General features: G+C 35.8%; 3 protein-coding genes across 4 annotated transcripts; 1 reads left to right on the top strand and 2 right to left on the bottom strand.

Annotated features, from left to right (window-relative positions):
• The first annotated feature begins 2,215 nt into the window (after nt 1–2,215).
• On the top strand, nt 2,216–4,864 carry LOC132036016 (E3 ubiquitin-protein ligase RMA1H1). Of its 2 annotated transcripts, none has more exons than XM_059426238.1 (2): nt 2,216–2,381; nt 3,920–4,864. In XM_059426238.1, exon 2 carries the CDS (start codon nt 4,014–4,016, stop codon nt 4,644–4,646), a length of 633 nt encoding a protein of 210 aa, XP_059282221.1. In that variant the 5' UTR covers nt 2,216–2,381; nt 3,920–4,013; the 3' UTR covers nt 4,647–4,864. The 2 variants fall into 2 exon arrangements, with proteins under 2 accessions (XP_059282221.1, XP_059282220.1); XM_059426237.1 differs by having other exon boundaries at nt 3,910–4,864.
• Nucleotides 4,865–8,585: 3,721 nt separating this feature from the next.
• LOC132038369 (pentatricopeptide repeat-containing protein At2g20710, mitochondrial-like) lies at nt 8,586–20,188 on the bottom strand. The gene is made up of 3 exons (XM_059429046.1): nt 20,178–20,188; nt 18,925–19,135; nt 8,586–9,926 (listed from the first exon to the last, which is right to left on the bottom strand). The coding sequence occupies exons 1-3, from the start codon at nt 20,186–20,188 to the stop codon at nt 8,772–8,774; spliced, it is 1,377 nt and encodes a 458-aa protein (XP_059285029.1). The 3' UTR covers nt 8,586–8,771.
• LOC132035982 (pentatricopeptide repeat-containing protein At2g20710, mitochondrial-like) lies at nt 20,143–25,324 on the bottom strand. Its single transcript, XM_059426181.1, has 2 exons — nt 24,894–25,324; nt 20,143–21,493 (listed from the first exon to the last, which is right to left on the bottom strand). The coding sequence occupies exons 1-2, from the start codon at nt 25,194–25,196 to the stop codon at nt 20,306–20,308; spliced, it is 1,491 nt and encodes a 496-aa protein (XP_059282164.1). The 5' UTR covers nt 25,197–25,324; the 3' UTR covers nt 20,143–20,305.
• Nucleotides 25,325–25,383: the final 59 nt, after the last annotated feature.

Below are 25,383 nucleotides of genomic sequence, written 5' to 3'. Positions count from 1 at the left end.
AAAATAGTATTTGGTGCTCTAAACTCAATTTTCATGCAAAACGTAACGTGTCATTTCTTGTATACAAATAACACGTTTAAATTGATGGACCAAACTCATATAGCGAGTCTAATAGTATTTGGCAAGAAACTACGTACAACTAATTTGAGACTGACGTTAATCATGAACATACAACGTACCCAAATATATGTATGTCGAGAGGCCGGACACTGCATAATGGATTGTAAATTCATGATAATCAATTATGTATAGTTCTACTCTTAAAAGTTGTAGAACTTGTATTCTCTAACATAAGTAGGACAATAGAAATTTATGTGGTTAGAAATCATTTCATTAAGGTAAATTGGAACGTTTAAAGTTAATTTGTTACCTAAATATGTAAAGATGTCATCTTTTTTAGATTGACTAAGAAGAAAAAAAAATGTCACGTAAATTAGGTAAAGGAGTACTGATTAGGGTGTGTTTGGTATGAAGGTTTTTCAATTTTTTCATGTTTGGTTGGTCAAAATGTCTTGGAAAATATTTTTTTTAAGAAAACAAGTTCCGTAATTGAAATGAGGAAAATGATTTCCTAATGAAAGTAGGAAAAATAAGTCTATAAGTGACATTCCAAATTTATTGTCTCCTCCCAACCACACAACGCCCCCAACCCCCACCTCCTTGACCATCCCAGAACACCCATCCCACCTTATAGTATATTTGCTAGATTAGATATAAATGCTTTTAGAATATTTTATTTTGCTTACATACCAAACACTAATAAGTAAGAAACCCACTTATTTTTAAAGAAAACATTTTCTAAGAAAATATTTTTCATGGAAAACATTTTCCTTGGTACCAAACACACCCTTCGTTTATCTTAAAGGAAAATAGTTCCAAACAATTAGAGAAGTTATAGCATGCATAACTGGCTTTATCCAATATATATCATAGGTTGTTTGTCGACCAAATACATAGTCGCAGCTCAAATTTAGCTCCAAGTTGTATTTAAATATCTTAACTAGGATCGTTATATGGAATACTCTATCTATATATGCTCATATTGTGCCTATTAAACCTTTCACAAACAATCTAACTAAATGTAAAAAATATAAAAGAGCGTATAGTTCATGCATAGCTAACATGGCAAGCCAATGAAAGAGTTTAAGCATAAAAAATGAAAGAAAAAGAAAACAAACTTTTAAGAACAAATTTTTAAAATATATATATATATATATATATATATATATATAAATCATTTTCCGTGAAAAATTATTGAATTTTCATGCAAAATGACATTCAATATCATATCAAAAATAAGAAAATCACTTTCTCTGTAATTTTTTTTTTCTTTCCTACTATTCAAAAGATATGATTAAGAAATAAAAATGTGCCCCCTAATATATAAATTTCTAGACTAAATGATATCGCAATTTATAAGATTGACATATGTTCTCAATTCAAGTTACCAAAGATTTTGGTTGAATGGACAAAATCTCTCCACTTTTAATCATGTTCTTTGAAAGAAATTCGTGTAAAGAACACTTTCTCTTTTTGTACCGTATGCGGGGATATCTTAAATTAATTGAAATCTTAAAGCGGGTATTGAAACACCGAATGCAAATTGAATTGAAGTCCCAATATCATTCTTTTTAGTATATTTTTTCATTTGCTCCTCAAAAATACTTTCAAAAAATTATCCAACACATACAACTTTCTCTAAAATTGCTCTTCCAAAAACCGATTTTCTAAAAGCTTAAATCAAAATGATACTCCCTCCGTCCCGTGACATCATTTGATTTGACACGAAGTTTAAAAAAGACAAAAAAACTTTTGAAATTTGTGATCCAAAATAAGTGTTAGATATTTATGTATCTGTAAATCATTTCATACAGTTAAATTATTTCTAAATACAGAAAGATGACATTCTTTTTAGATCAGTCAAAAAAAGAAAACGTGTCACCTAAATTGGGTAACAACCACCTACACACAACGGAAATAGGAAAAATCCAAAGAAGGAAAACGGAGTTACACAAACGGCGTACGCAAACCCACCTTAAGTGCCACGTCGGAGAAGGGACAAAAGGTGGGGCCCACTTTGTGTTTCCATTACTTATCATCAGGAGCTAATTAGTAATTAATAATAAGTACATTTATTTATACTTCTAAATTCTAATTATCCTATACATACGAAGATTCTTTAAAGCTGTATATATAAAACCAAACATTCAATCCCTTCATCATCCATCAACTCTTTTTTAAAGCTCTATTTTCACCTTTGCCTCTAAACACAAGAATTCTTTGCTTTTCTCCTTCTAAAGACTCAATCTTTTTATCTTATTGGAAATTCTCATACTTGTGTCTTAGTTCACAAACGTTCTTGATACAAATATACTACTTGGGTATGTTTCTTTTTTCATCTTTGAGTTTTCTCTATCTGTTTCTTTAAGTTTTTGTTCATATATAAGTTGAGAAAAGGGTACCTTCTTCTGTGTTTGAAAAGATTTGATGGCAAAGTTTGGATTTTTTTATTGAGAATGGATTAAAGAGTTTAGATCTTTATGTTTTGAAGTACTCTGTGACTGAAATATCATGTTTCTGCATTTTTGTTAATGGGGTTTGTAGTTTTTATCTTTATTAACAAAAGCTTTGTATAGAAATATAAGTTGGAACGATAAATTTGGCTATGTAGGACTTGTAAACATTTTTATTTCTTATCTTCACCCTGATTAAGTGTTTGGTTCTGGTTATTCTCTTTTGATGTTGTAGCTTGTTGTGACAAAAGGCTATTCCTGTATGTCTTTCTTCAAACCTGCAGCTCAGGAGTTTCTTGATACATATAGTTCTTACTCGGACTCTTCAAAAATATTACCGCAACCGTGTTGGATCCTTAAAAAATACACTACTTTAGAGGATCCGACATGCACTTGGCGTTATTTTTGTAGAGTCCGAGCAAGTAGCAACATTGGATAAAACTAGTTCAATGGATTCTATTTTTCAGTCATCTATTGTTTAACTTGGAAAGTCATACAACAAGCCTCCCTTATACTTTTTGTTAAGTTATGGATCCTCAATTGACCCAATTTATGGGATCCTTGCATATAGGCAGGTCAATTACTATTGAGATTTTGAACGGACAGATTGAAAAAATCAGATTTCTAGCAAGCTGATGAATGTTTTTATGTTCTTAAAATTAAATTCTTTCTGGTAGAACATATTACGCCACGAAGCTATTCCTCAGCAACCGACATTTTTGGAGAGTCTGTGGACACCAACATAGATTATTACTCCTATTAGTATGATTTTCATAGTAAATGCAGTACTTGGCTCTTATTAAATTTGAATTGACTTGTTAGTTGGATGAATTGAGCAGAGACACATATGTAAAAGCTCTCTTCAGATTTATATTAAATGCTTTAGGTGCAAACTTTTATCCAGCTAGCAAATTAGCTTGGTTCTTAACTTCTCTTTCTTTTTCCCAACAAAATCAATTACTTAGAAGAAATTTAATCTCTTACTTTTGCTTTTCCTCTTAGTACAATGTTTGGAATTTTGTAATAGCTGGTGGTTATGGCCTTTTGGCTAAACTAATAGGTAGTTTCTCCTTGTACTCAACTTGTGCCACATTTCATTGATCTTGTACTTTTTCTTTATCCAAGACTAGATCCAAATAATGGGGCCTATTGTTGTTGTGAAATTTATTTGGTAGTCTAGTGCGTTTAGTATTGCGTAGGCCTTTTATTTTGTCCTTGCTCCTTTGAATTGTTTGGGACCATCCTTGAGATTTGTTATGCAGTGTACCTTGAGAAGAAGATCAGTAAGGTTCACATAATCAATGTTTATCACAATTCTGTCGCACTAGTTCTTATTACTGTTTATGAATTGATGTCTTGTTTACTGTACTGAGATCTTGTTTTATGTATGTCACAGGCATTAATAGATAACTTTATTGCATCAAGAATCAAGATAGGGCCTTAGAACAGCTGGACACTACCTTTAACAAACACGATACTCCGTTAGGGAAGTGGAAGTCGATGAACGATGAAGTTGAAGAGAATATTTCCGGTGGTTTTGAGTGTAACATATGCCTGGAACTCGTGCATGAACCTGTGGTAACTTTATGTGGTCACCTCTACTGTTGGCCTTGCATTTACAAATGGATTCATTTCCAAAGTGTTTCTTCAGAAAATTCGGATCAGCAACAGCCACAATGCCCTGTTTGCAAGGCTGAAGTTTCCCAAAAAACTTTGATTCCACTCTATGGTCGCGGTCAATCTACAAAACCATCCGAAGGAAAGGCTACGAATCTTGGCATAGTCATTCCACAAAGGCCTCCGAGTCCACGATGTGGGGGCCACATGCTTATACCGACTACTAATTCAAATCCATCGCAGCTACTTCAACGACGAAATCATCAACAACAGTCTCGGCTCAGCCCCAGGGTAACCACAGCTAATATGTTACAACACTCCATGATCGGGGAAGTGGCCTATGCAAGGATTTTTGGAAACTCATCAACAACTTTGTACACATATCCAAACTCTTATAACCTAGCAATCGGCAGTAGTCCAAGAATGAGAAGGCAATTATCAGAGGCTGATAAATCACTTGGCAGAATATGTTTTTTCCTCTTTTGTTGCTTTGTCACATGTCTAATCTTGTTTTGAACACTTTTTCCTCCTGTCTTTTGCTTGTACCATGTAAAAATGATTTGGTGTTGTAGTCTCTGTAGTAGATAAAAGAATGTACAGCCTCGGCTATATGTAACAAATCAGAGAAGCTTTTGCCTCTTGATTGTTGCTAAATACACTTCGAATTAGAGTGCTTCAAGATTGAACCCTTTTTTATATATAAAAATCTAAGAAATGAGGTTTGAAATTCTATCCATTATGGTGCATAGAGATTCTTGTTTTCAGAATTACTCAATAGAAGCAATGACTTTTCCAATGTATTTGGTACGGAGGAAAATATTTTTAATTTTCATGTTTAATTGGTCAAAAGATTTTGATGAGATATTTTCTCTACAAAATTTTTTCTCTTAAATATTTAAATATTAGAAAAATGACTTTCCAAGTAGGAAGAACAAGTGCGTATGCACCATTTATCTCCTTCCCACCTGGCCTACTACCCTTCACCCTGACTACTCAACCCCCACTCGATCGTATTTGTAAATATTACATATAAATGCTCTTGGAACAATATGTTATGCTTATTTACTCAACACTCAAAATAAGTCGGTAAACCTTATCTGTGAAGAACATTTTCCTTTGTACGAAACACACCCTAAAAAAAGGTGGCTAGTTTTGAGTACGTTAAATTCTTATCAAGAAACCAGATAACCAAAATTGAATTGGTCTTTCCTTTGTCAACCTCTTTGCTGTTGGCTCTGCATTTAACTGTTTTTTTTTTTAAACAACCATCTGAATGGTCCTTTTTCTTATTCGTTGCCATCTAACACAGGATGGCTTTCTTTAGGACAAGTATAAGAAAAGTGGAGTATTAAAGGTAGTCCACAAAGCAAAGTTACTAGCTTTCACATCGTTAGAGGACACTGAGTTTTCAAACACTAAGCAAGTCTGGACAGTTTGCGTTTTATTATTATTTCTCAGATTAAAAGATAATGATGTCTGGACAGTTTGCGTTCTTCGACTATTTCATTCGAATACCCATAAGTTATTACTACCTTCTACCAGCAGATGTATTTAATAATTTTATCCACTAATATTTAGATGGAAGAAACCACCAAACATATTCATTTGTCTAAATTGAAATTTAAATTATGATTTCTCTACTTTATTGATTCTTAGTCTATAACTGTTGGTGCATCAAAAAGGCATTTGATTAGAGAGCCTATCACAATCAAGGCATCAACATCAGAAAAGAGAAATTATACTCCTCTCATTTTGCTTGTTCTTATCCTTATTATTTAGGGTGACTCCATTATCAAATTTTCAAAATTTGTTTATTTAAAAAAAATATTTTTTTTATAAATATTTTCTAAAAAGTAGTATTTTATGTTTAACTAATCGATTTAAAAACACTTTTATCAATATTAGAGTAACAATTCGTATTTGGCCAAGGTTCCAAAAATTCTTATGAATAAAATGACCTTTTTTAGTTTATGAAAAAACAACTTTTGCTACTATTTAAAATCACTTTTTTTTTCTTCTAAAAGCTTGGACAAACACTCTAATTTTCTAAAATTAACATTTTTTTGCCAATAAATAAATATATTTATAACTTCCCAGAAACTTGACCAAACAAGCTATAAATGCTGGTGGGTGGCGGCGGCAATGGCAGCAGACATGCTAGGGGCGTTTGTGTACGGTGATAGCGATCATATTGTTTAGTTCACCAACTTTGAGTGATTCCAAATTCCAGCTCAACCAAAGGAAATATCCAAAAGGTTTCCACCCCTAATCAGAAGTTTTACTTGATTACAACTCCTTTTTGTTTCTTAGTTTATTCCAGCTTGGTTTTTACTGTTTTTGTTGTACTGATATTGCTATGTTCCAAAAAGTCTAGTAACTAAGCAATGATACTCATTTCTGGCCAATATGCAACTATATAGTTTCTTGGATCTTGATCCTCTCTGTTTTATCCATTTTGTACACAAACCTAGGACTCAAAAGATGAAACAATTAACAAGTGAGACTAGATAATTAAAACATTATTTCATTTGTACTACTCCTGTTAAAATTATAATGGATGGTATATTCTTGTGCTCGGATCCTGAAAATAAGAACTTCTTGATATTCTACCCGATAAGAATTCCAAATAGTTTAACCGATGAATTTTGGGTATCGAATGACTAGCAATTGAACGAAAAAAAAAAAGATTTCTCCCTGTTTGTAGAGCCCCATTAATTTAGCTAATATGTTAGGTCTTGCACGTAGTAGTATAACTTTACTCAAATCATTTAAAGACGTTACACTAAGCAAGTTCAAACTAATGAATTATTACACTTTCACCATATTCTACAGAACTATTACACTACTCTTGCTTTCTCCACTAGCACGAATTTTTCAATTTCTTCAACATTATGGTGAACATGACATAGGCATGCATGGAAGTAATTCTATTCAAAAATAGGAGGAGGAAAAAATTTAGCACTTGCTCAAACTACCATTAAAAGCTTGAGACAAATAGAATAACATTTGAGAAAACATCTATCATATTTGTTAAATTCAAAATAATAGACGAAATTTTAGAATTTTGTTATGAATATCATGGCGCTGGTTTTGCAATAGGTACGCTAGACAGTGTATAAATGCATCATCCATGACATCATATTCTTTGCATCATCCATGACATCATATTCTTTCTTAATTCTCTTCACTTTCCTAAAATTTCTTCAAGTGAGAGAACAAAATGATTTTCAAATGTTTTCTTAATAAACTCGTTTTAAGTGAATATTAAGGTGCTTAATCAACCATCTTGACCTTGAATTATTAGAACGCCATAAATATTCGACATCTTGTCCCACTACAATAAAAAAAGATAATTTGCGGAGGTCGAAAGTTGCAATTTGTGAGGGTTTTACCCTCCGCTAATTACTTGAGGAGGCTAAAACCCCCGCGAATTACAACTTTCAACCTCCCTATCAGAGATAGTAGAATTGATTCTCATATCAATAATAATAAAAAAAATTGTTGGTATCCCTATCTAGGAGAGCGAGGTTGAAGGATGGCACCTTTTATTTTTTTTCTTTTATTTGGTGCTACTACTTGATTGGCAGGAATCGAAGTTTGATTAGATTTTCCACGTAGCCAAACAAATTAAAAAAGTACAGCTAGACAAAGGGTGCTGAATTCAAGACACATGTAGTCGTCACAATGGATATGGTTATTATTAGAACCTATATTGCATTATAGCCATTTATAATTTGGAGTCAAATCTACTTGCACAAGTCGAAGATATATGTTATTACCAGTAAAATGAAATAATGCTTTTTTGCTTAATGCATCTACATGCCTTGTACAAATCATGTACCCAAACATTTGCAGCCTTCTTATTAAAAGTATTCTTGTGCCCCTAATAATGTCGACAAATATCATATTCTCTTATAGATTATTTCATTTTCCAATACCAATTCAAAAGGGGGGAAATAGAAGGTAGTTGCTTATATCCTTTCGTTAATGGCTAATGATTGCTCTAATGATACGTTTTTTCTTTATATAGTTTTGATCCCTAAAAATCTTCTGCTACATCATATATTCATCATTACACAGAAGAAAGAAGGCAGAGATAATATAAAGTAGTATATCTCTGCACAAACTTAATTTAAATTGTATAGAAATGAAAGGGAACAATTATCATTCCTTTTTTCCCCTCCTTTTTCTGGTTTCACTTCTCACTTTATACCAAAGGTACAACTTGATTACCAAAAGAAAAAAAGGTTGCTACCTTAAAAGTAATGAAGGTTGCTACTTGTAGAGTTTGAAACTACAAATGGTGGTTTTTGTTAAAACAAAACCGAAAAGTGACCAATGCTATTTCTACCTGCCAAGTCTACAATTATACAAAAGAGCTAGATCGTGATCCTCTTACCTATCTTCGTAAACCAAGAAAACAAAAAGGAAACAAAATGAGAAGACAATTAAATATCAGGCATCCACCCCGAGCAAACGTTTCATCCATTTAGATGCAGCAATAGAAACCCCAATTGAAAGCCAGTAGAAAGTTTTTATTAGTGATCAAGATAAAAAAATTTAGAGAATCAAATAATCCACTAACCCGCGACATAGAAATTTTCCTACTATTGTAGGCAAGCCTCCTCAAGGTCTGTTTCATCAAGTGCCTCGAGACATTTGATTTCCAATTTCAATATACTTATCCAAACCCTTCTCAACTTCTTTTGGGAAGAGATCTCGCACCCTAAGTAAATCTTTAAGCTCTTGTTCTCGTTGAGTATCTCCTTTTGATTGCAAGTACTTCACACACGAAGCCAAACTATGAAAGTGTGGCTTCCACCCTGGCTCACTAGCCAAGATTGCTTTCCTCATCATTTCCACTGCTTTCTCCATGTCATTACGTACACAATAACCGTGTGCCAGACGATTCCATGTGCTCCCATTGGGATGCTTCCCACTCTCCACGAGTTTCTCTATGATCGATATAGCCTTTTCCATATGACCCTTTTTGCAGTAAGCAGTTACGAGCAAGATTGGAATTCCAAAGCTAAAGTGTAACCACTTTGCTTCCCACTCCGCAAATATCTGTTCTGCACCATCAAGATCATCCAACTTTTCTAGCCCACTTATCATACAATGATAACTTGAATTGTGATGCTTAACTTTTCTCTTGAATTTATTCCATATACGATAGACATCATCTTTCTTTCCCATACTAGTATAGAGAGTAACGAGCACGTCAATAGCAAGCCTCGCTCTGTTCCCCTTGAATAGATGCTCGCATTTCTTCAATGTCTCGTAAGCCTTTTCTATATCACCAGCTTTCAGGAACCCCTTGGCAGCAACTGTGTAAGGACTCCAATCAATCAGCAGAGGATCAGCTTCCATTTTCATCAGAAGCTTCTCCATCTCCGTAACATCAGGAACAGATGCATATGCAGTTAAGACGATATTGTAGGTAATCACGTCAGCAGCAATTCCCTTGTCTTCCATCTCTAGCACAAGTGAATGTAGCTTCTCAACATCTCCCATTTTAGAGTAAAGGGTCAACATAACATTGTACGCCACTGTGCCGGCATAGCCCAACTCCTTCAGCTTTTGCATGGTATCTTCTGCTTTATTTAAGACTTTTGCATCAGCATAACAGTTCAAGAGAGCGGCATATACCTGGTAGGTTCTTAAATCATCTGGAATGCTATTGAAATACGTCTCTGCGGCTTTCAGACCATGGGCTTTTGATATCAAATCCAGTTGGACTGCAACATCTCCAGCCAATATATCAAAATGCTTGGAGTTCTTAATCCACTCATAAATCTGCAATTGTATAAGAAGCAGAAATTGCTATTTGGTAAACTGAACCAATTTACAAGTTGGGAAAGAGAAGTAAAGTATGCAACCTGGTCTGTTTTTTCCTTGGTTTCCCAAAGGCTAGTTTTTAAACGAAAATAGAGCTGATTAATACATACTTCATGATGTAGATGAATTTAGGGATTTCTCTTGTTAAATCAACATTAAACTGATTCAGTAGAAATATTTATAGAAGGATCGAACATGCAAGTTTACAAGGTACTTGTTACAAAAAGTCAAGTTGTACAGAGGAGTTAATCAGAAAAAGGAGAAAAGAAAAAGTCATGTTGTATGGAGGATAATAATTTAGTTCAGATATTACTTTACCTACAGGAAAATATATGTAAGAAATAGATATATCATATAACAGAAACAAAATCTGCTTATGTATAGAGAATACTATATATGTTTTATGTTACAGGTTGAGAACGTACTGATGTTAAAGTCCCAGCTCTTTTTTTTTTTTTTTTTTTTAACAAGTAAAAGTATTCTCATTCCTGCGATTGTATAAAAAGCAGAAATTGCTATCGCAGTACTAAAAGAAATATCAAACTCTTTATTTCACGTCAAAGAAATATCAACGGACAGTGTTAATTTTTCTTTTAAAGCAGAAAAACATTTTACTGACAAACTTAAGCACACATATTTTCCCCTTTTTTTTTATGGCATGTCGATAATTCGTATGGGATAATCTTATTGAGGTTTCAATGCACTATGCCCATAAGCAAAAAAAGTAGTGTCTCAGCACAAATTTGTCATGTTGAATTTACCAAAACCAAGAAATCTTCTTTCATATTTGGCAAATTTTAATAAGTGTAGCAGTTAGGGTAAGGCAAGCTCTAGCATTCTCAAGTAGGCATCTTGGATAACACACACTTCTATGTTTCTTTCAGCAAAACTAGCAACTATAATTAAAAACCTACTGTCTTTTTAAGAATTTATAGAAATTATATATAAACACTTTTTCTATTGAAGGCAACCTGTTTTTGGAAATATATAATAATGGGGGCAGAAAACATGAAAATTCAGACGAAAATCCCCAATAACTGGTATAAAAGGACAGATTTTCTTTTTCATTTCACTTAACACAAGTCAACTCTTTTTCGTACTCTCAGGTCAGTAGCACCATAAAATTTCTGAAAAAAGTACATCTGGTGGTTCCTACTCTTAAGACAAATAACTATGAAGACTGGGGGAGTCATTTTTTTCATGTCAAGAATACATTAGTGTAGAATTGCTTAGAATACAATAGAAGGAAATGATCATTATGGTGATACCGACTGTTGGAATTAAATTAATTAACCATATAAGAACAAGTCTGAAATCTATTGGACTAAGACGTACCGCAATAGAACGGATGGATATTGAGGATTTACACAGCTGGTTGCCAGAATCACGCGTAGTTTCTTGATTGATTGATTGATAGATAGTTCTTTGGCTAACGTGCTTCTTAGAGATATAGAGCACTCTACTCTTAGGCATCAGTACTAATATCATCAAGATAACTAGTTCACTAGAGAGTTGTATATGAAAGCAACCCCACACACAAAAATTTTTATCCCCAAAGAGGAGGATTAAAAGAAGTGTTACTACTCTACGCATCCTGCTAAAGAAAGGTAATAAAAGAGAAGTCTTTAAATCCCTATAGTCATAGTTACAAACAATCACATTCAATTGAAGTCCATACAGAGTCACATCAACAAATTAATGATTAAGCAAATTATTGCAGCACAATAAAACTCCACCTAAGTAAGATCCACAGCACGGAATTTGTTTCTCTCTCCTCTCTCCTCTAAGCTTTCTCTCGGCGCTGGTTACGCTAACCTGCGCTGTTGGTGTGTATGACCGGAGGAAGGAAACGGGGTTGTCCCTGGAAGATCCCAATTCTGACGATTGGGAGTTCAGTGAGCTCAAGGATCATTCATACCCATGAACCCCAGATTAAACAGGAACTAATTACACTAGTGATGACCAATGCTCGTACCATTCTTAGATCTGGTGCTTTAGTCCCTGCATCGTCGAGAGGTGCTGCCAAGAGACTGCAATTGACAACTCCAAATACCCAATTAACATCTAGGGTAACTCAATCGAGTTCATCAGCTAGCAAAGGCAAAACGAAAGAAGATGATGTTACTAATGAGGACCCTCAAGCTTCGTTGGGCTAACCTATTTGCTAAAAACAGAGCTGCTAGCAATGGAATGCCCCTGAACTCTATTCCTCCAGAGGTGGTGGATGGTAAAATGGTGGCTGTACTGTACAAATTGGAAGTAGAAAATGAAGCGGCTAAATGGAAATCCTCACTCATTGCATATGTGGTAGGAGATACACCTGGATATAAACGCATGTACAGGTATATTACTCAATCCAGGCCTACTGCTGCCGAACCTGAACTCTATTTACATGAGGATGGCTACTATATTGTGAAATTCCAAGATATGGATGACCTGAATGAAACCTCTTAGCTGGTCCTTATAGTATAAACAATAAGCCTGTCATTTTGAAACTATGGACCCCAGATTTTGATTTCCATGATGAATTTCTTAAGGAGATTCCCCTTTGGGCAAAGTTTCCCAATCTTACTGTTAGCTATTGGAGTGGGGATTCTTTGAGCAGAATTGCAAGTACTTTTGGAATGCCTTTATTCTGCGGATGAATGTACAACTAAGAAACTAGAATATCCTTTGCTAGGATGCTAGTGGAGGTCAATGTTACAACTCCTTGACCTGATATGGTCAATGTGAAGGATCGCTCTGGTGAATGTATTGAACAAAGAATAGTGTTTGAGTGGACATCTACTTTTTGCAACAAATGCTTACAACTGGGCCATAAATGTGAACCTGAGCCAATTTTTGTGCCTAAACATCAACAACCAAGAAGGAGGAGGAGACCTCAACCACCTGTGCAAGTTTGGACTACAAAACATGTCCAACCTGAACAAAATGAGGCTCTTATACCTCCTTCCACTACTGTTACAAATGTTACTGAGGATGGTTCTACATCACAGTTAGTAGCAGCACCTCCTACCACTACTGTTGCAGTTGTTTCTGAGAATGTAGCTACATCACAGCCTGTAGCAGCACCTATACCTCAACAGAGAAGTGCTTCTGGGATGATAAACCCTTAGCACCTTCAACAAATGCTAGTATTGGAGAGCCTGTTCAAACTAAAGAGGTTTCACATCCACCCGCAAAATGCTCAGACTGCTTTGTTAAGGGGTACTAGTACTGGACAAGAGAGTGATCAGGTGAGAGCAAATCTCCTTCCTTCTGGAGAAGGTGGGGGCTTCCTCATCTCACTATGACTTGGATGGTATAGAATATTAGGGGGCTCAACAAGAGATATAAACAGAAGGAATTGAGCCTCTACATTAAAGAGACAACAACAACAACATACCCAGTGGAATTCCACAATGTGGGGTCTGGGGAGGGTAAAGTGTATGCAGACCTTACCCCTACCTTGGGAGTAGGGAGGCTGTTTCTGAAAGACCCTCGGCTCAAGAGAAAACATAGCAAAAGGTCAGTTAGGGACAAGCAATTCAAAACAGTATGAAAAATAGAAATAATGAAAGCGAGAAAGCCACGATAAAGCAGTCTAAAAAGGATCATTAGCTACCACTAATACATAAGATATATTTTTTTTTATGACATAGGAAACCGCAGCCGCTACCCTTCGGGTGCGCACAGGGTAAACCCAGCTCCTGTGCAATAGCTCGCAAACCACACAGGAGAGGTAACCCGCACTAGACAAGCCCGGTGCAACGAGCTCGACCCTTAAGGCAAATCGTATTTGTCGTGGCAGTGGTTTCGAACCTAAGACCTCCATTATGAAAGCCCTATGCTCAACCAACTGAGCCACCCTTGCGGGTTAATACATAAGATATTTAAAGTACAAGAAACAACAGATAGTAGCACAAATCAAAGGATAAGAAACTAAAGAGCAAAACTGCAACTACTAGTACAAAAAGGATAAGTGGGACTAACTACTAACCTTCTACTCTAATATGAGTCCTCCATAACATTCTATCTAAGGTCATGTCCTCGGTAAGCTGGAACTGCGCCATGTCCTGTCTAATCACCTCTCCCTAATACTTCTTCGACCTACCTCTACCTCTCCTGAAACCATCCATCGCCAACCTCTCACACCTCCGCACAGGGGCATCGGTGTCTCTCCTCTTCACATGCCCAAACCATCTCAGCCTTGCCTCCGGCATCTTGTCCTCCACCGCGGCCACTCCCATCTTATCCCGGATATCTTCATTCCTAATCCTATCTCTCCTAGTGTGCCCACACATCCACCGCAACTTTCATCTTCTAAACGTGACAGTTCTTGACTGGCCAACACTCCGCCCCATACAACATAGTCCGTCTAAAGAGAATAAAATTACTTGATGTACTTGAAACAAGAGTCAAGGTGCATAATGCCACAAGAGTGTCTGCCAAAATTGCTCCATATTGGAATGTTGTCCATAACTACCCCTGTGCAGCTAATGGGAGGGTTTGGTTACTTTGGGATGATTCCCTATATCAAGTTACTCCATTAGAAGTTGATGCACAATTTATACACTGCTCTGTCCTTAATAGGCAGCCTGGACAGGTGAACATTATGACTGTGGTCTATGCTTTTAATACTCCAGAACAAAGGAGTTTGTGGCACCATCTACAACAGCTGTCCACTCAAATTACTCGGCCATGGCTAATTTGGGGAGATTTTAATGCCATTTTAAGTCCTCAAGATAGATTACATGGAGCATCTGTCACTAATGTTGAATTACAGGATTTTGGAGACTCCAAACATTATCCCTTTCTGAATTATTGTGGAAAGGTGAATTCTACACCTGGACCAATAACCAGAGGGGAAATGCCAGGATATGGTGCAGGTTGGACAGGGCCTTAGGTAATGGGGAATGGAACCTGCATAATGGACACTTAGTAGTTGACTTCAAGCAACCTCACATATCTGACCACTCTCCTATGCTTCTACCCATGTGGTTAGACAACTCAACTGTCAAAGCACCTTTCAAGTTTTTAAATATTTAGGCAGATCATGATACTTTCATGCCACTGGTGGAGAAAGTGTGGAACATGCAACTAGACACTAACAAGATGAGGAATATATGGTTGAAACTCAAAAGGCTTAGAGCTGGTTTTAGAAAGTTAAATACAGATCATTTTAAAGGCATCAGTAACAAAATTAGCCAAGCTAGAACATCCTTAAAGGAAACACAAGATCAGATGGCAGTCAGATATATAGATGAGTTAGCTGATCAGGCACAAACCACTCTACAGCAACTACAACAATGGTCACTTATTGAGGAGAAAGCTTTATAACAAAAGTCAAGAGCCTCTTGGATTAAACTAGGAGATGCCAATAACAAATACTTCTCAGCAGTGATAAAGGAGAGACATCAAAGGAAACAAATTGTAGAACTGACTAGCTTGACTGGGAGGAAGCTAACTGAACCACAGGCTATTAGGGAAGAAATTATTCAATTTTACAAATCACTGGTGGGCAGTGATGCTTCTCATTTGGCTGCAGTGAATCAGGCTACCATGAACAAAGGTCCTTCTCTAACCCATCCTCAACAGCTAGAATTATGTGAAACTGTGACCACTTCAGAGATTCATAAAGCTCTTAAAGAAATTGGGGATGACAAAGCCCCAGGGGTTGATGGATATAATGCTTTATTCTATAAGAAAGCATGGCCTATCATCCAAGAAGAGGTATGTGCTGCAGTATTAGAATTCTTTGAAATAGGAAGATTACTCCCAGCAATTAACTGTGCTTCCATAACTTTGTTTCCAAAAGTTCCTAATCCTGCAACTGCTAAGGAATACAGACCAATCGCTTGTTGTACAGTTGTATATAAGATAATTGCTTAAGATCCTGACAAACAGATTACAGATAGTTATGCCTTCTATTATTGCTGAAGCTTAATCAGGGTTTATTCCAGAGAGGAAAATAGTTGATAGTGTCATCCTTGCTCATGAGCTTGTGAAATCATACACTAGGAAACACATTCACCTAGATGTATGATTAAAGTGGAATTACAAAAAGCTTATGACTCTCCAGAGTGGCCTTAGTTAAAAGAAGTTATGGAAGGATTAGGCTTCCTTGGCAGATTTATACAATGTATTTTTGGGTGTGTCACCAGTGTGAACTACTCCATTGTGATAAATGGTGAGCCTACTCCTCCTTTTTCAGCTGCTAAAGGATCAAGCGAGGAGATTCAATCTCCCCCTTCTTATTTGTCATTGCTATGGAGTACCTTAGTAGATGCTTGAATGAACTTAAAGAGGATAAACACTTTAAATACCACCCTAGATGTGCAAAACTAGGCATTACTCACCTATGTTTTGTAGATGATCTTCTGCAGTTTGCTAGAGGAGAATATGAGGCAATCACCAAACTACATGAAAAGTTCAAATATGTCTCTACCGCTTTTGGTCTGCAAGCAAATTTGGCTAAAAGTTCTGTATATGTGGGTGGGGTGGATAATGCTGACACTCTGAGGATTATTCAACATCTAGGATACTCTCCAGGTGAACTTCCCTTAAAATATTTGGGTTGTACCTCTTACAACAGAAAAACTCAAGATTAGTCAATGGCAACCACTGCTTGAGAAAGTTATGGCAAAGATCTCTTCATGGACAGCTAAGAAATTATCCTATGCACGCAGAATCCAATTGGTGGAAACTGTCATCTTTGGAGTACAATCTTATTGGGCCCAACTATTTGTACTTCCGGCCAAAGTCATGAAAGCTATCAATGCTCATTGTAGAAGTTTCATTTGGTCTGGATTCAATACCATTACCAAGCTATCAATGCTCATTGTAGAAGTTTCATTTGGTCTGGATTCAATACCATTACCAAGAGGGCCTTAGTATCTTGAGAGAAGGTTCGTTTGCCTATAATTTGACAAACTTGAAAGTGTGGAATAAGGCAGAATTAAGTAAAACCTATTGGGATCTAGCTAACAAACGAGATAAATTGTGAATCAGATGGATACACACTTACTACTCGAAAGGAAGGCCTCTGACACTCATACAGATTCCTCAACAAGCTAGCTGGATGGTGAAGAAAATCATTGGTGCAAGGAGAGACCTAGTTCATCTGCAAGCTAATAGAATGGAGAATAGAAGTATGATCAAGCACATCTACTTGCAAATGATAGGGACATTGCCAGAGTCCCATGGAGTGTATTATTGTTTCACAACTCAACTAGACCTAAGGCTGTGTTCTTGATGTGGTTACAAGTACAAGACATATTGCTTACCAGTGATAGACTCATCAGTTGGGATATTCAAGTTGATCCTATATGCTCCAACTGTTTGATTGAGAATGAAACTAGACCACTTGTTTTACTCCCGTTCTTATGCTCAATCACTATGGACTAGGCAGATGCAATGGCTACAGCTCCTTTGGCCAGTTGCAAATTCATGGCTTCAACAATATAATACAGTTCTGCAAGCAACCAAAGGGAAGACTAAACAGGCACTTATACTTAAAATGGTGTATACTGAGTTCACATATGCTATCTGGGGAGAAAGAAATGCTCGACTATTTGAAGGGAAAGTGACCCATTGGCAACAACTTGCAAAAGAGATTGCTGCAATCTGCAACATTAGAGCTTCCGCTCTTCTAAAAACCAGACTAATGCTGTGCAGATTCTAAAGAGTGTTATGGTCATTTAGGAACTGCTTTCTTCATGTATATAAACTTCAGGTTATAGTTCTATTAGAGATCATATAGGGATGATCCCACTTAAGATTAGCAAGTTGTGTTGACCTTGCTGTTTTGTAAATACTATTTTGGTGATTAATGGAAATTGACAATTACCAAAAAAAGATCCACAAAACACAGCTTTATCTCAAGCCTGCTATTAAGGAGAAAGGTTGACAACCAACGTGAAAATAGTCAAACTATCATGAATTCGATTCTTGGATAGTTGGGATTAAAGCTAATTGATAGATATTGCAGTCCAACAAAGAGGCAGGTTAACCAGAACATTGCACTGATAAGCTGAATCGTAAATAAGGACATTTTGGTCCATATACACTCCCTCCCATTACCATAATAGGAGTCCAGAGGCAAAGGCCGAAATTTTTAGTTTATGGGTTCTGAACAATAATCCTTTTAACTTATTGAGTTCTGAATAAATTATATACACATACTAAATGAATTTTATAATTCAAATACAGGGGTTGAGCCAAAGCTACTAGTTCTTCCGAACCCCTAGCTTTAAGCTGGATCCACCCCTGAATAGGACCATGAGATTATTCTTAGCCTCTGTGTGCTGAAGCAATACTTAGCCTCTTAGAATCCCCACAAGTTTAAAAAGGGATTCCCTTTTGGTTTATTTCTCAATTGTACATATTTCAGCATCTCCTTTGTGCTTCCATTTTAATACAGTTTCCTTTTCTCAACAATAAAAAGATTCATTATTCATTTTCCTATTAACATTCTCCTTGTCAGATGAACCAGAAAAACAGACCAAATTCAAAGATGGTTATGATCCTAGCCTTGAGCTGAATAAATTAGAAGTAATTAGAGAAATAAAGGTTATGTTGCGGTGGTTGTAAGGGATCGAAGTAGGGTCTCTTGCTGAGCTCGGGTCTTCTCTTCTCTAACCTAATTTCTTCTTCTTCTTCTTCTTAAATTCTGCAGATTCAACTATTGCAACGACTTGGAGTCTCTTGATTTCAGTCCATCTATCTTATTTTTATTCATTTAGATTGTTATTTTTCTGCATTGTAATTTCTTCCTTTGACTGATTATAATAGAAAATTGTCCCAAAAAAACATTTGTGCTTGATTTTAATTCCAGAAAATAGTTGGATCGTGACAAAAGACCTTCTAAAAAGAAGCTCATATCAATTATATTATGAATTGTGTAAATTAATCATTGGCATTATCTTAATTCAATAATCAAGATTTCAGAAGTAAAAAGCAAGAGAAATAAACAGACCTGAAGGGCCCTTTCATAGCGACGGCCAGCTCTAGGACTTTTGATGATAGTTTGTAGGCATTCATAATTAATTAGTTTTTCTTCACCAACCCATTTGTTCAGTATTGGTATCACTGATTCCTTAGGACGTGTTAAAAATACTAAGTAAGTATTTGCAGAAAACGAAGTTTGATTGAATTTTCCAGGTAGCGAAACAAATGAAAAAGTACAGCTAGACAAAGTGTGGTGAATTTTTTAGAGAATGTTAATAAATTCCAAAATCCATTTCGCGACGACTGTCTTTTTGATTGGTACCGTAATCGCCCTTTGGTTGGGCATTGGTGCAACATTACCTATTGATAAATCCCTAACTTTAGGTCTTTTTTAAATTTTTTAATTGATTCAATTGTGAAATAACACGACATGCGTATCTAGGGAATAGTTTCTTCAAAGCGAATTCTCAAGACACATGTAGTCGTCACAACGGATATGGTTATTATTAGAACCTATATTGCATTATAGCCATTTATAATTTGGAGTCAAATCTACTTGCACAAGTCGAAGATATATGTTATTACCAGTAAAATGAAAAAATGCATTTTTGTTTAATGTATGTATATGCCTTGTACAAATCATGTACCCAAACATTTGCAGCCTTACTTATTAAAAGTATTCTTGTGCCCATAATAATGTCGACAAATATCATATTCTCCTATAGATTATTTCATTTTCCAAAACCATACCAATTCAAAAGGGGGGAAATAGAAGGCAGTTGCTTATATCCTTTAGTTAATGGCTAATGATTGCTCTTATGATGCGTTTTTTCTTTATGTAGTTTTGATCCCTAAAAATCTTCTGCTACATCATATATTCATGATTACACAGAAGGAAAAGGCAGAGATAATATAAAGTAGTATATCTCTGCACAAAATTTAAATTGTATAGAAATGAAAGAGAACAATTATCATTCCTTTTTTTTTTCCCTCCTTTTTCTGGTTTCACTTCTCACTTTATACAAAAGGTACAACTTGATTACCAAAAGGAAAAAAAGGTTGCTACCTGTAAAAGTAATGAAGGTTGCTACTTAGTAGAGTTTGAAACTACATATGGTGGGTTTTTTTTAAAACAAAACCGAAAAGTGACCAATGCTATTTCTACCTGCCAAGTCTACAATTATACAAAAGAGCCAGATCATGATCCTCTTACCTATCATCGTAAACCAAGAAAACAAAATGAGAAGACAATTAAATATCATGCATCCACCCCGAACAAACGTTTCATCCATTTAGATGCAGCAATAGAAACCCCAATTAAAAGCCAGTAGAGAGTTTTTATTAGTGATCAAGATAAAAAAGTTAGAGAATCAAATAATCCACTAACCCCTGACATAGAAATTTTCCTACTATTGTAGGCAAGCCTCCTCAAGGTCAGTTTCATCAAGTGCCTTAGACATTTGATTTCCAGTTTCAATATACTTATCCAAACCCTTCTCAACTTCTTTTGGGAAGAGATCTCGCACCCGAAGTAAATCTTTAAGCTCTTGTTCTCGTTGAGTATCTCCTTTTGATTGCAAGTACTTCACACATGAAGCCAAACTATGAAAGTGTGGCTTCCACCCTGGCTGACTAGCCAAGATTGCTTTCCTCATCGTCTCCACTGCTTTCTCCATGTCATTATGTACACAATAACCGAGTGCCAGACGATTCCATGTGCTCCCATTGGGTTGCTTCCCACTCTCCACGAGTTTCTCTATGATTGATATAGCCTTTTCCATATGACCCTTTTTGCAGTAAGCAGTTACGAGCAAGTTTGGAATTCGAATGTCAAAGTGTACCCTGTTTGCTTCCCACTGGGCAAATATCTGTTCTGCACCATCAAGATCATCCAACTTTTCTAGTCCACTTATCATACAATGATAACTTAAATTGTGATACTTAACTTTTCTCTTGAATTTATTCCATAGACGATAGACATCATCTTTCTTTCCCATACTAGTGTAGAGAGTAATGAGCATGTCAATAGCAAGCCTTGACCTTTTCCCCTTGACTAGATGCTCGCATTTCTTCAATGCCTCGTAAGCCTTGTCTATATCACCAGCTTTCAGGTACCCCTTGGCAGCTACTGTGTAAGGACTCCAATCAATCAGCAGAGGATCAGCTTCCATTTTCATCAGAAGCTTCTCCATCTCCGTGACATCAGGAACAGATGCATATGCATTCAAGACGATATTGTGGGTAATCACGTCACCAGCAATGCCTTTGTCTTCCATCTCTAGCACAAGTGACTGTAGCTTCTCAACATCTCCCATTTTAGAATAAAGGGTCAACATAACATTGTACGCCACTGTGCCAGCATAGCCCAACTCCTTCAGCTTTTGCATGGTATCTTCTGCTTTATTTAAGACTTTTGCATCAGCATAGCAGTTCAAGAGAGCGGCATATACCTGGTAGGTTCTTAAATCATCTGGAATGCTAGTGAAATACGTCTCTGCGGCTTTCAGGCCATGGGCTTTTGATATCAAATCCAGTTGGACTGCACCATCTCCAGCCGATATATCAAAATGCTTGGAGTTCTTAATCCACTCATAAATCTGCAATTGCATAAGAAGCAGAAATTGCTATTTGGTAAACTGAACCAATATACAAGTTGGGAAAGAGAAGTAAAATATGCAACCCGGTCTTTTTTTCCATGGTTTCCCAAAGGCTAGTTTTTAAACGAAAATAGAGCTGATTAATACGGACTTCCTGATGTAGATGAATTCAGGGATTTCTGTTGTTAAATCAACATTAAACTGATTCAGTAGAAATATTTATAGAAGGATCGAACATGCAAGTTTGCAAGGTACTTGTTACAAAAAGTCAAGTTGTACAGAGGAGTTAATCAGAAAAGGGAGAACAGAAAAAGTCATGTTGTATGGAGGATAATAATTTAGTTCATGTGTAGTTTCATAAGTCCACTTCCAGACCTGGTTGATTAATCAAATTAAATGCTCATTTTTTGGGGGAAGAATATAGAGAAAAGGCAGGGAAAGAGAAGACTATTTTAGGAATGACTCTTAGAATACTTAAAAGTTCAAAATCAATCAAGTCCAGCAACTCTACAAAAGCTAATCACTCTTCTTCGCTTAAATTTTTGAATTGATTAAAATGTGTTTGTATTTATTCGAACAAAGAATTTGCAAAATATTTTTTTAACAGAAATAGCACAAGCATAGATTGTTCTACATGGATTGGCAATGATAATAGATAGATATATGTATTCAAATGCTAATAGTACATTGATATGGATGGCTGTGTGTGTCTCTATATCAAAAAGATTATTTATTTTGTATATAGATGTAAATAAGTATCATTTTGAATGCTAACAAAATCTTCATGTGATCCTTGTATAAGTATCAGAGAGAAAACCCATGCAAATATAATTTTACCAATAGGCGAATATATGTAAGAAATACCGATATCATACTACAGGAAAAAGTTCTGCTTATGTATAGATAATACTATATATGTTTATGTTGACAGGTTGAGAACAAATTGATGTCAAAGTCCCAACTCTTTATTTCCCATAAAAGAAATATCAGCAGACAGTGCTACTTTTCTTTTTTATAGTAGTAACACATTTTACTAACAAACTTATGCACACATGTTTTCCCCTTTATTTTTATGGCATGTCAATAATTCGTATGGGGTAATCTTATTGAGGTTTCAGTGCAATATGCCCATAAACAAAAACAATAGTGTCTCAAAACAAATGTGTCATTTTGAGTTTACAAAACCAGATACCTCCTTTCATATTTGGTAAGTTTTAATAAGTGTAGTAGTTGGGGTAAGGCATACTCATGCATTCTCAAGTGGGCATCTTGGATAACACACATTTCTATGTTTGTTTCAACAAACTTGCAACTATAAACCTACTACGTTTTGAAGAATATAGAAATTATGTAAAAGGGAGCATGTTTGGAAAGATATAATAATGTGGGCAGAAAACATGAAAATTCAGGTCAGCAACATAAAATTGGTATAAAAGGATAGATATTTTTTTTTTTTTTTTTTTTCATTTCACTTAACACAAATCAACTCCTTTTCTTACTCTAGGTCAGCACCATAAAATTTCTGAAAAAAAGTACACCTGCTGGTTCCTCCTCTAAGACAAATAACTATGAAGACCAGGGGAGTCATTTTTTTCAATGTCAAGAATATATTAGTGCAGAATTGCTTAGCATAAAATAGAAACAAATGATCATTATGGTGATAGCGGCTACTGGAATTAGACTAGTTAACCATATAAGAGCAAGTGTGAAATTCAGATTACCTAATTCACCCAAAAAATGCAATTTTTCAGCATTGGACTAAAATGAACCGGAATAGAATGGGTGTATATTGAGGATAGATAGCTGGTTGCCTGGTTTCAACTGATTCTCGAATGATGCATAGTTTCTTGATTGATTTATGGATAGTTCTTCGGCTAAAGTGCTTCTTAGAGATATAGAACACTCTACTCTTAGGCGTTAGTCTTAATATCATCGCTATGACAAATTTGCTAGCAAATTACATATGAAAGCAACACTCTCCCCCCGCCACCCTTCTAAATTTCTATCGAGAGAGAAGGATTAAAAGGAGTGTTACTACTCCAGGCATCCACCTAAAGAGAGGTAAGAGAGAAGTCTTTAAATCCCTATAGTCATAGTTACAAACAATCACATCCAATTGAAGTCCAACCAGAGTTACATCAACAAATTAACGGTTAAGCAAATTACAGGGCTTTAGTCTTAAGCCTGGTATGAAAGAAAAAGGTTGATGAAGGTTGACAACCAACCTGAAAATAGCCAAATAATCATGAATTCTATGAATCTTGGAAATTTGGGTTTGAAGCTAATTGATAGATATTGCAGTCCAGAAAACAGGCGGGTTAACCAGAACATCGCACTGGTAATGCAGAACTGTAAATAAGGATGGTTCAGTCCATATATACTCCCTCCCATTACCATAATAGGACCATGAGATTATTCTTTGGTGCTGACAAGACTGAAGCAATACTTAGCCTCTTCTAATCCCTAAAAGTTTAACAAAGGGATCTCCTTTTGGTTTTTTGCTCACTTGTACATATTTGAGCACCTCCTTTGCCCTGCCATTTTAATACGGTTACCTTTTCTCAACCAAAAAAAAAAAAAAAAGATCATTCTTTATTTTCCTTTTTTTTTTTTTTTTTTTTGGGGGGGGGGGTTAAACTTTGTCTCCATTGATCATTTATGTGCAAAAAGTTACATAGTAGAGTTTGGTATACCAAGCTTTGTACATGATCATTGAGGTGAGACTAATCTATACCCCCAACCAAAAAACCAAATTGAAATACAGAGTTCAAGGTGGTTCATAAACTATTTGAGCATTCATTGTCCTATTAACATTTTCCTTGAATTAATTCTATCAGATGAACCAGAAGAACAAACCAAATCCAAAGTACACTCCCTCCCATCCTCTTTTGTGCTGAAGAGGCTGAAGCAATACTTTAGCCTCTTCCAATCCTTAAACGATTAAAAGGGATTCCCTTTTGGTTTTTTGCACACTTGTACATATTTCACCACCTCCTTTGTGCTGCCATTTTAATACAGTTATACAACAACAACATACCCAGTATAATCCCACAGGTGGGGTCTGAGGAAGATAGAGTGTACGCAGACCTTACCCTAGCTTGTGAGGGTAGGAAGGTTGTTTTCGATAGACCCTCGGCTCAAGGAGAGCTTTTCTTTTTTTATTTAGTGTGATCTTTTCTATTAAAAAAGAGAGATTATTCTTCATTTTCCTATCAACATTCTCCTTCAATGAATTCTATCAGACAAACTACAAAGACACACCCCCCCCCCCCCCCCCCCCACCCCAAAAAAAAAAAGAAGAAGCTCATATCAAGCAGTATGGATTTTGCAAATTAATCATTGGCATTATCTTAATTCAAAAATCAAGATTTGAGAAGTAAAAACATAAAAGGAAAGAGACCTGAAGGGCACTTTTATAGCGACGATAAGCTCTAAGCTGTTTGATGATACTTTGTAGGTCTTCATACTTAATTGGATTGTCTTCAGTAACCCATTTGTCCAGTATTGGTATCACTGATTCTTCAGAGCGTGTTAAATATAGTAACTTACTGTACAGAGGACTCTTTGCTGGCTTAGTAGAACCTTCATCTTTACTAGACAAAAATAAGGAGGCTAGGGTTTCAGGTTCAGTTGAGTATGAAGAAGCCCTAAGAAAACTGAATTTCCACCATGATTTTAGACTTTGCTGAACAAGTTTCACCATTCTTTAGCACAAGTGTAAAATATGGCTTCACTCTTAACTCTTCACTCTTTTTTAGAAAATTTTAAGAATTTTTAGTAACAAGAAAATAGGAAATAAGTAGAGTATACATTTTCAAAAGGGAAAAGGGTCAAATATACCCCTCTACTATAATTTTTTGGCTAAATTTACCCTCCATTAAATTTCAAAA

This window comes from Lycium ferocissimum, chromosome 11 (assembly GCF_029784015.1).
Source record: "Lycium ferocissimum isolate CSIRO_LF1 chromosome 11, AGI_CSIRO_Lferr_CH_V1, whole genome shotgun sequence".
Taxonomy (NCBI): Eukaryota; Viridiplantae; Streptophyta; class Magnoliopsida; order Solanales; family Solanaceae; genus Lycium; species Lycium ferocissimum.
The sequence above is the reverse complement of the archived record's forward strand: the minus strand, read 5'-3'. Positions and strand labels throughout refer to the sequence as shown.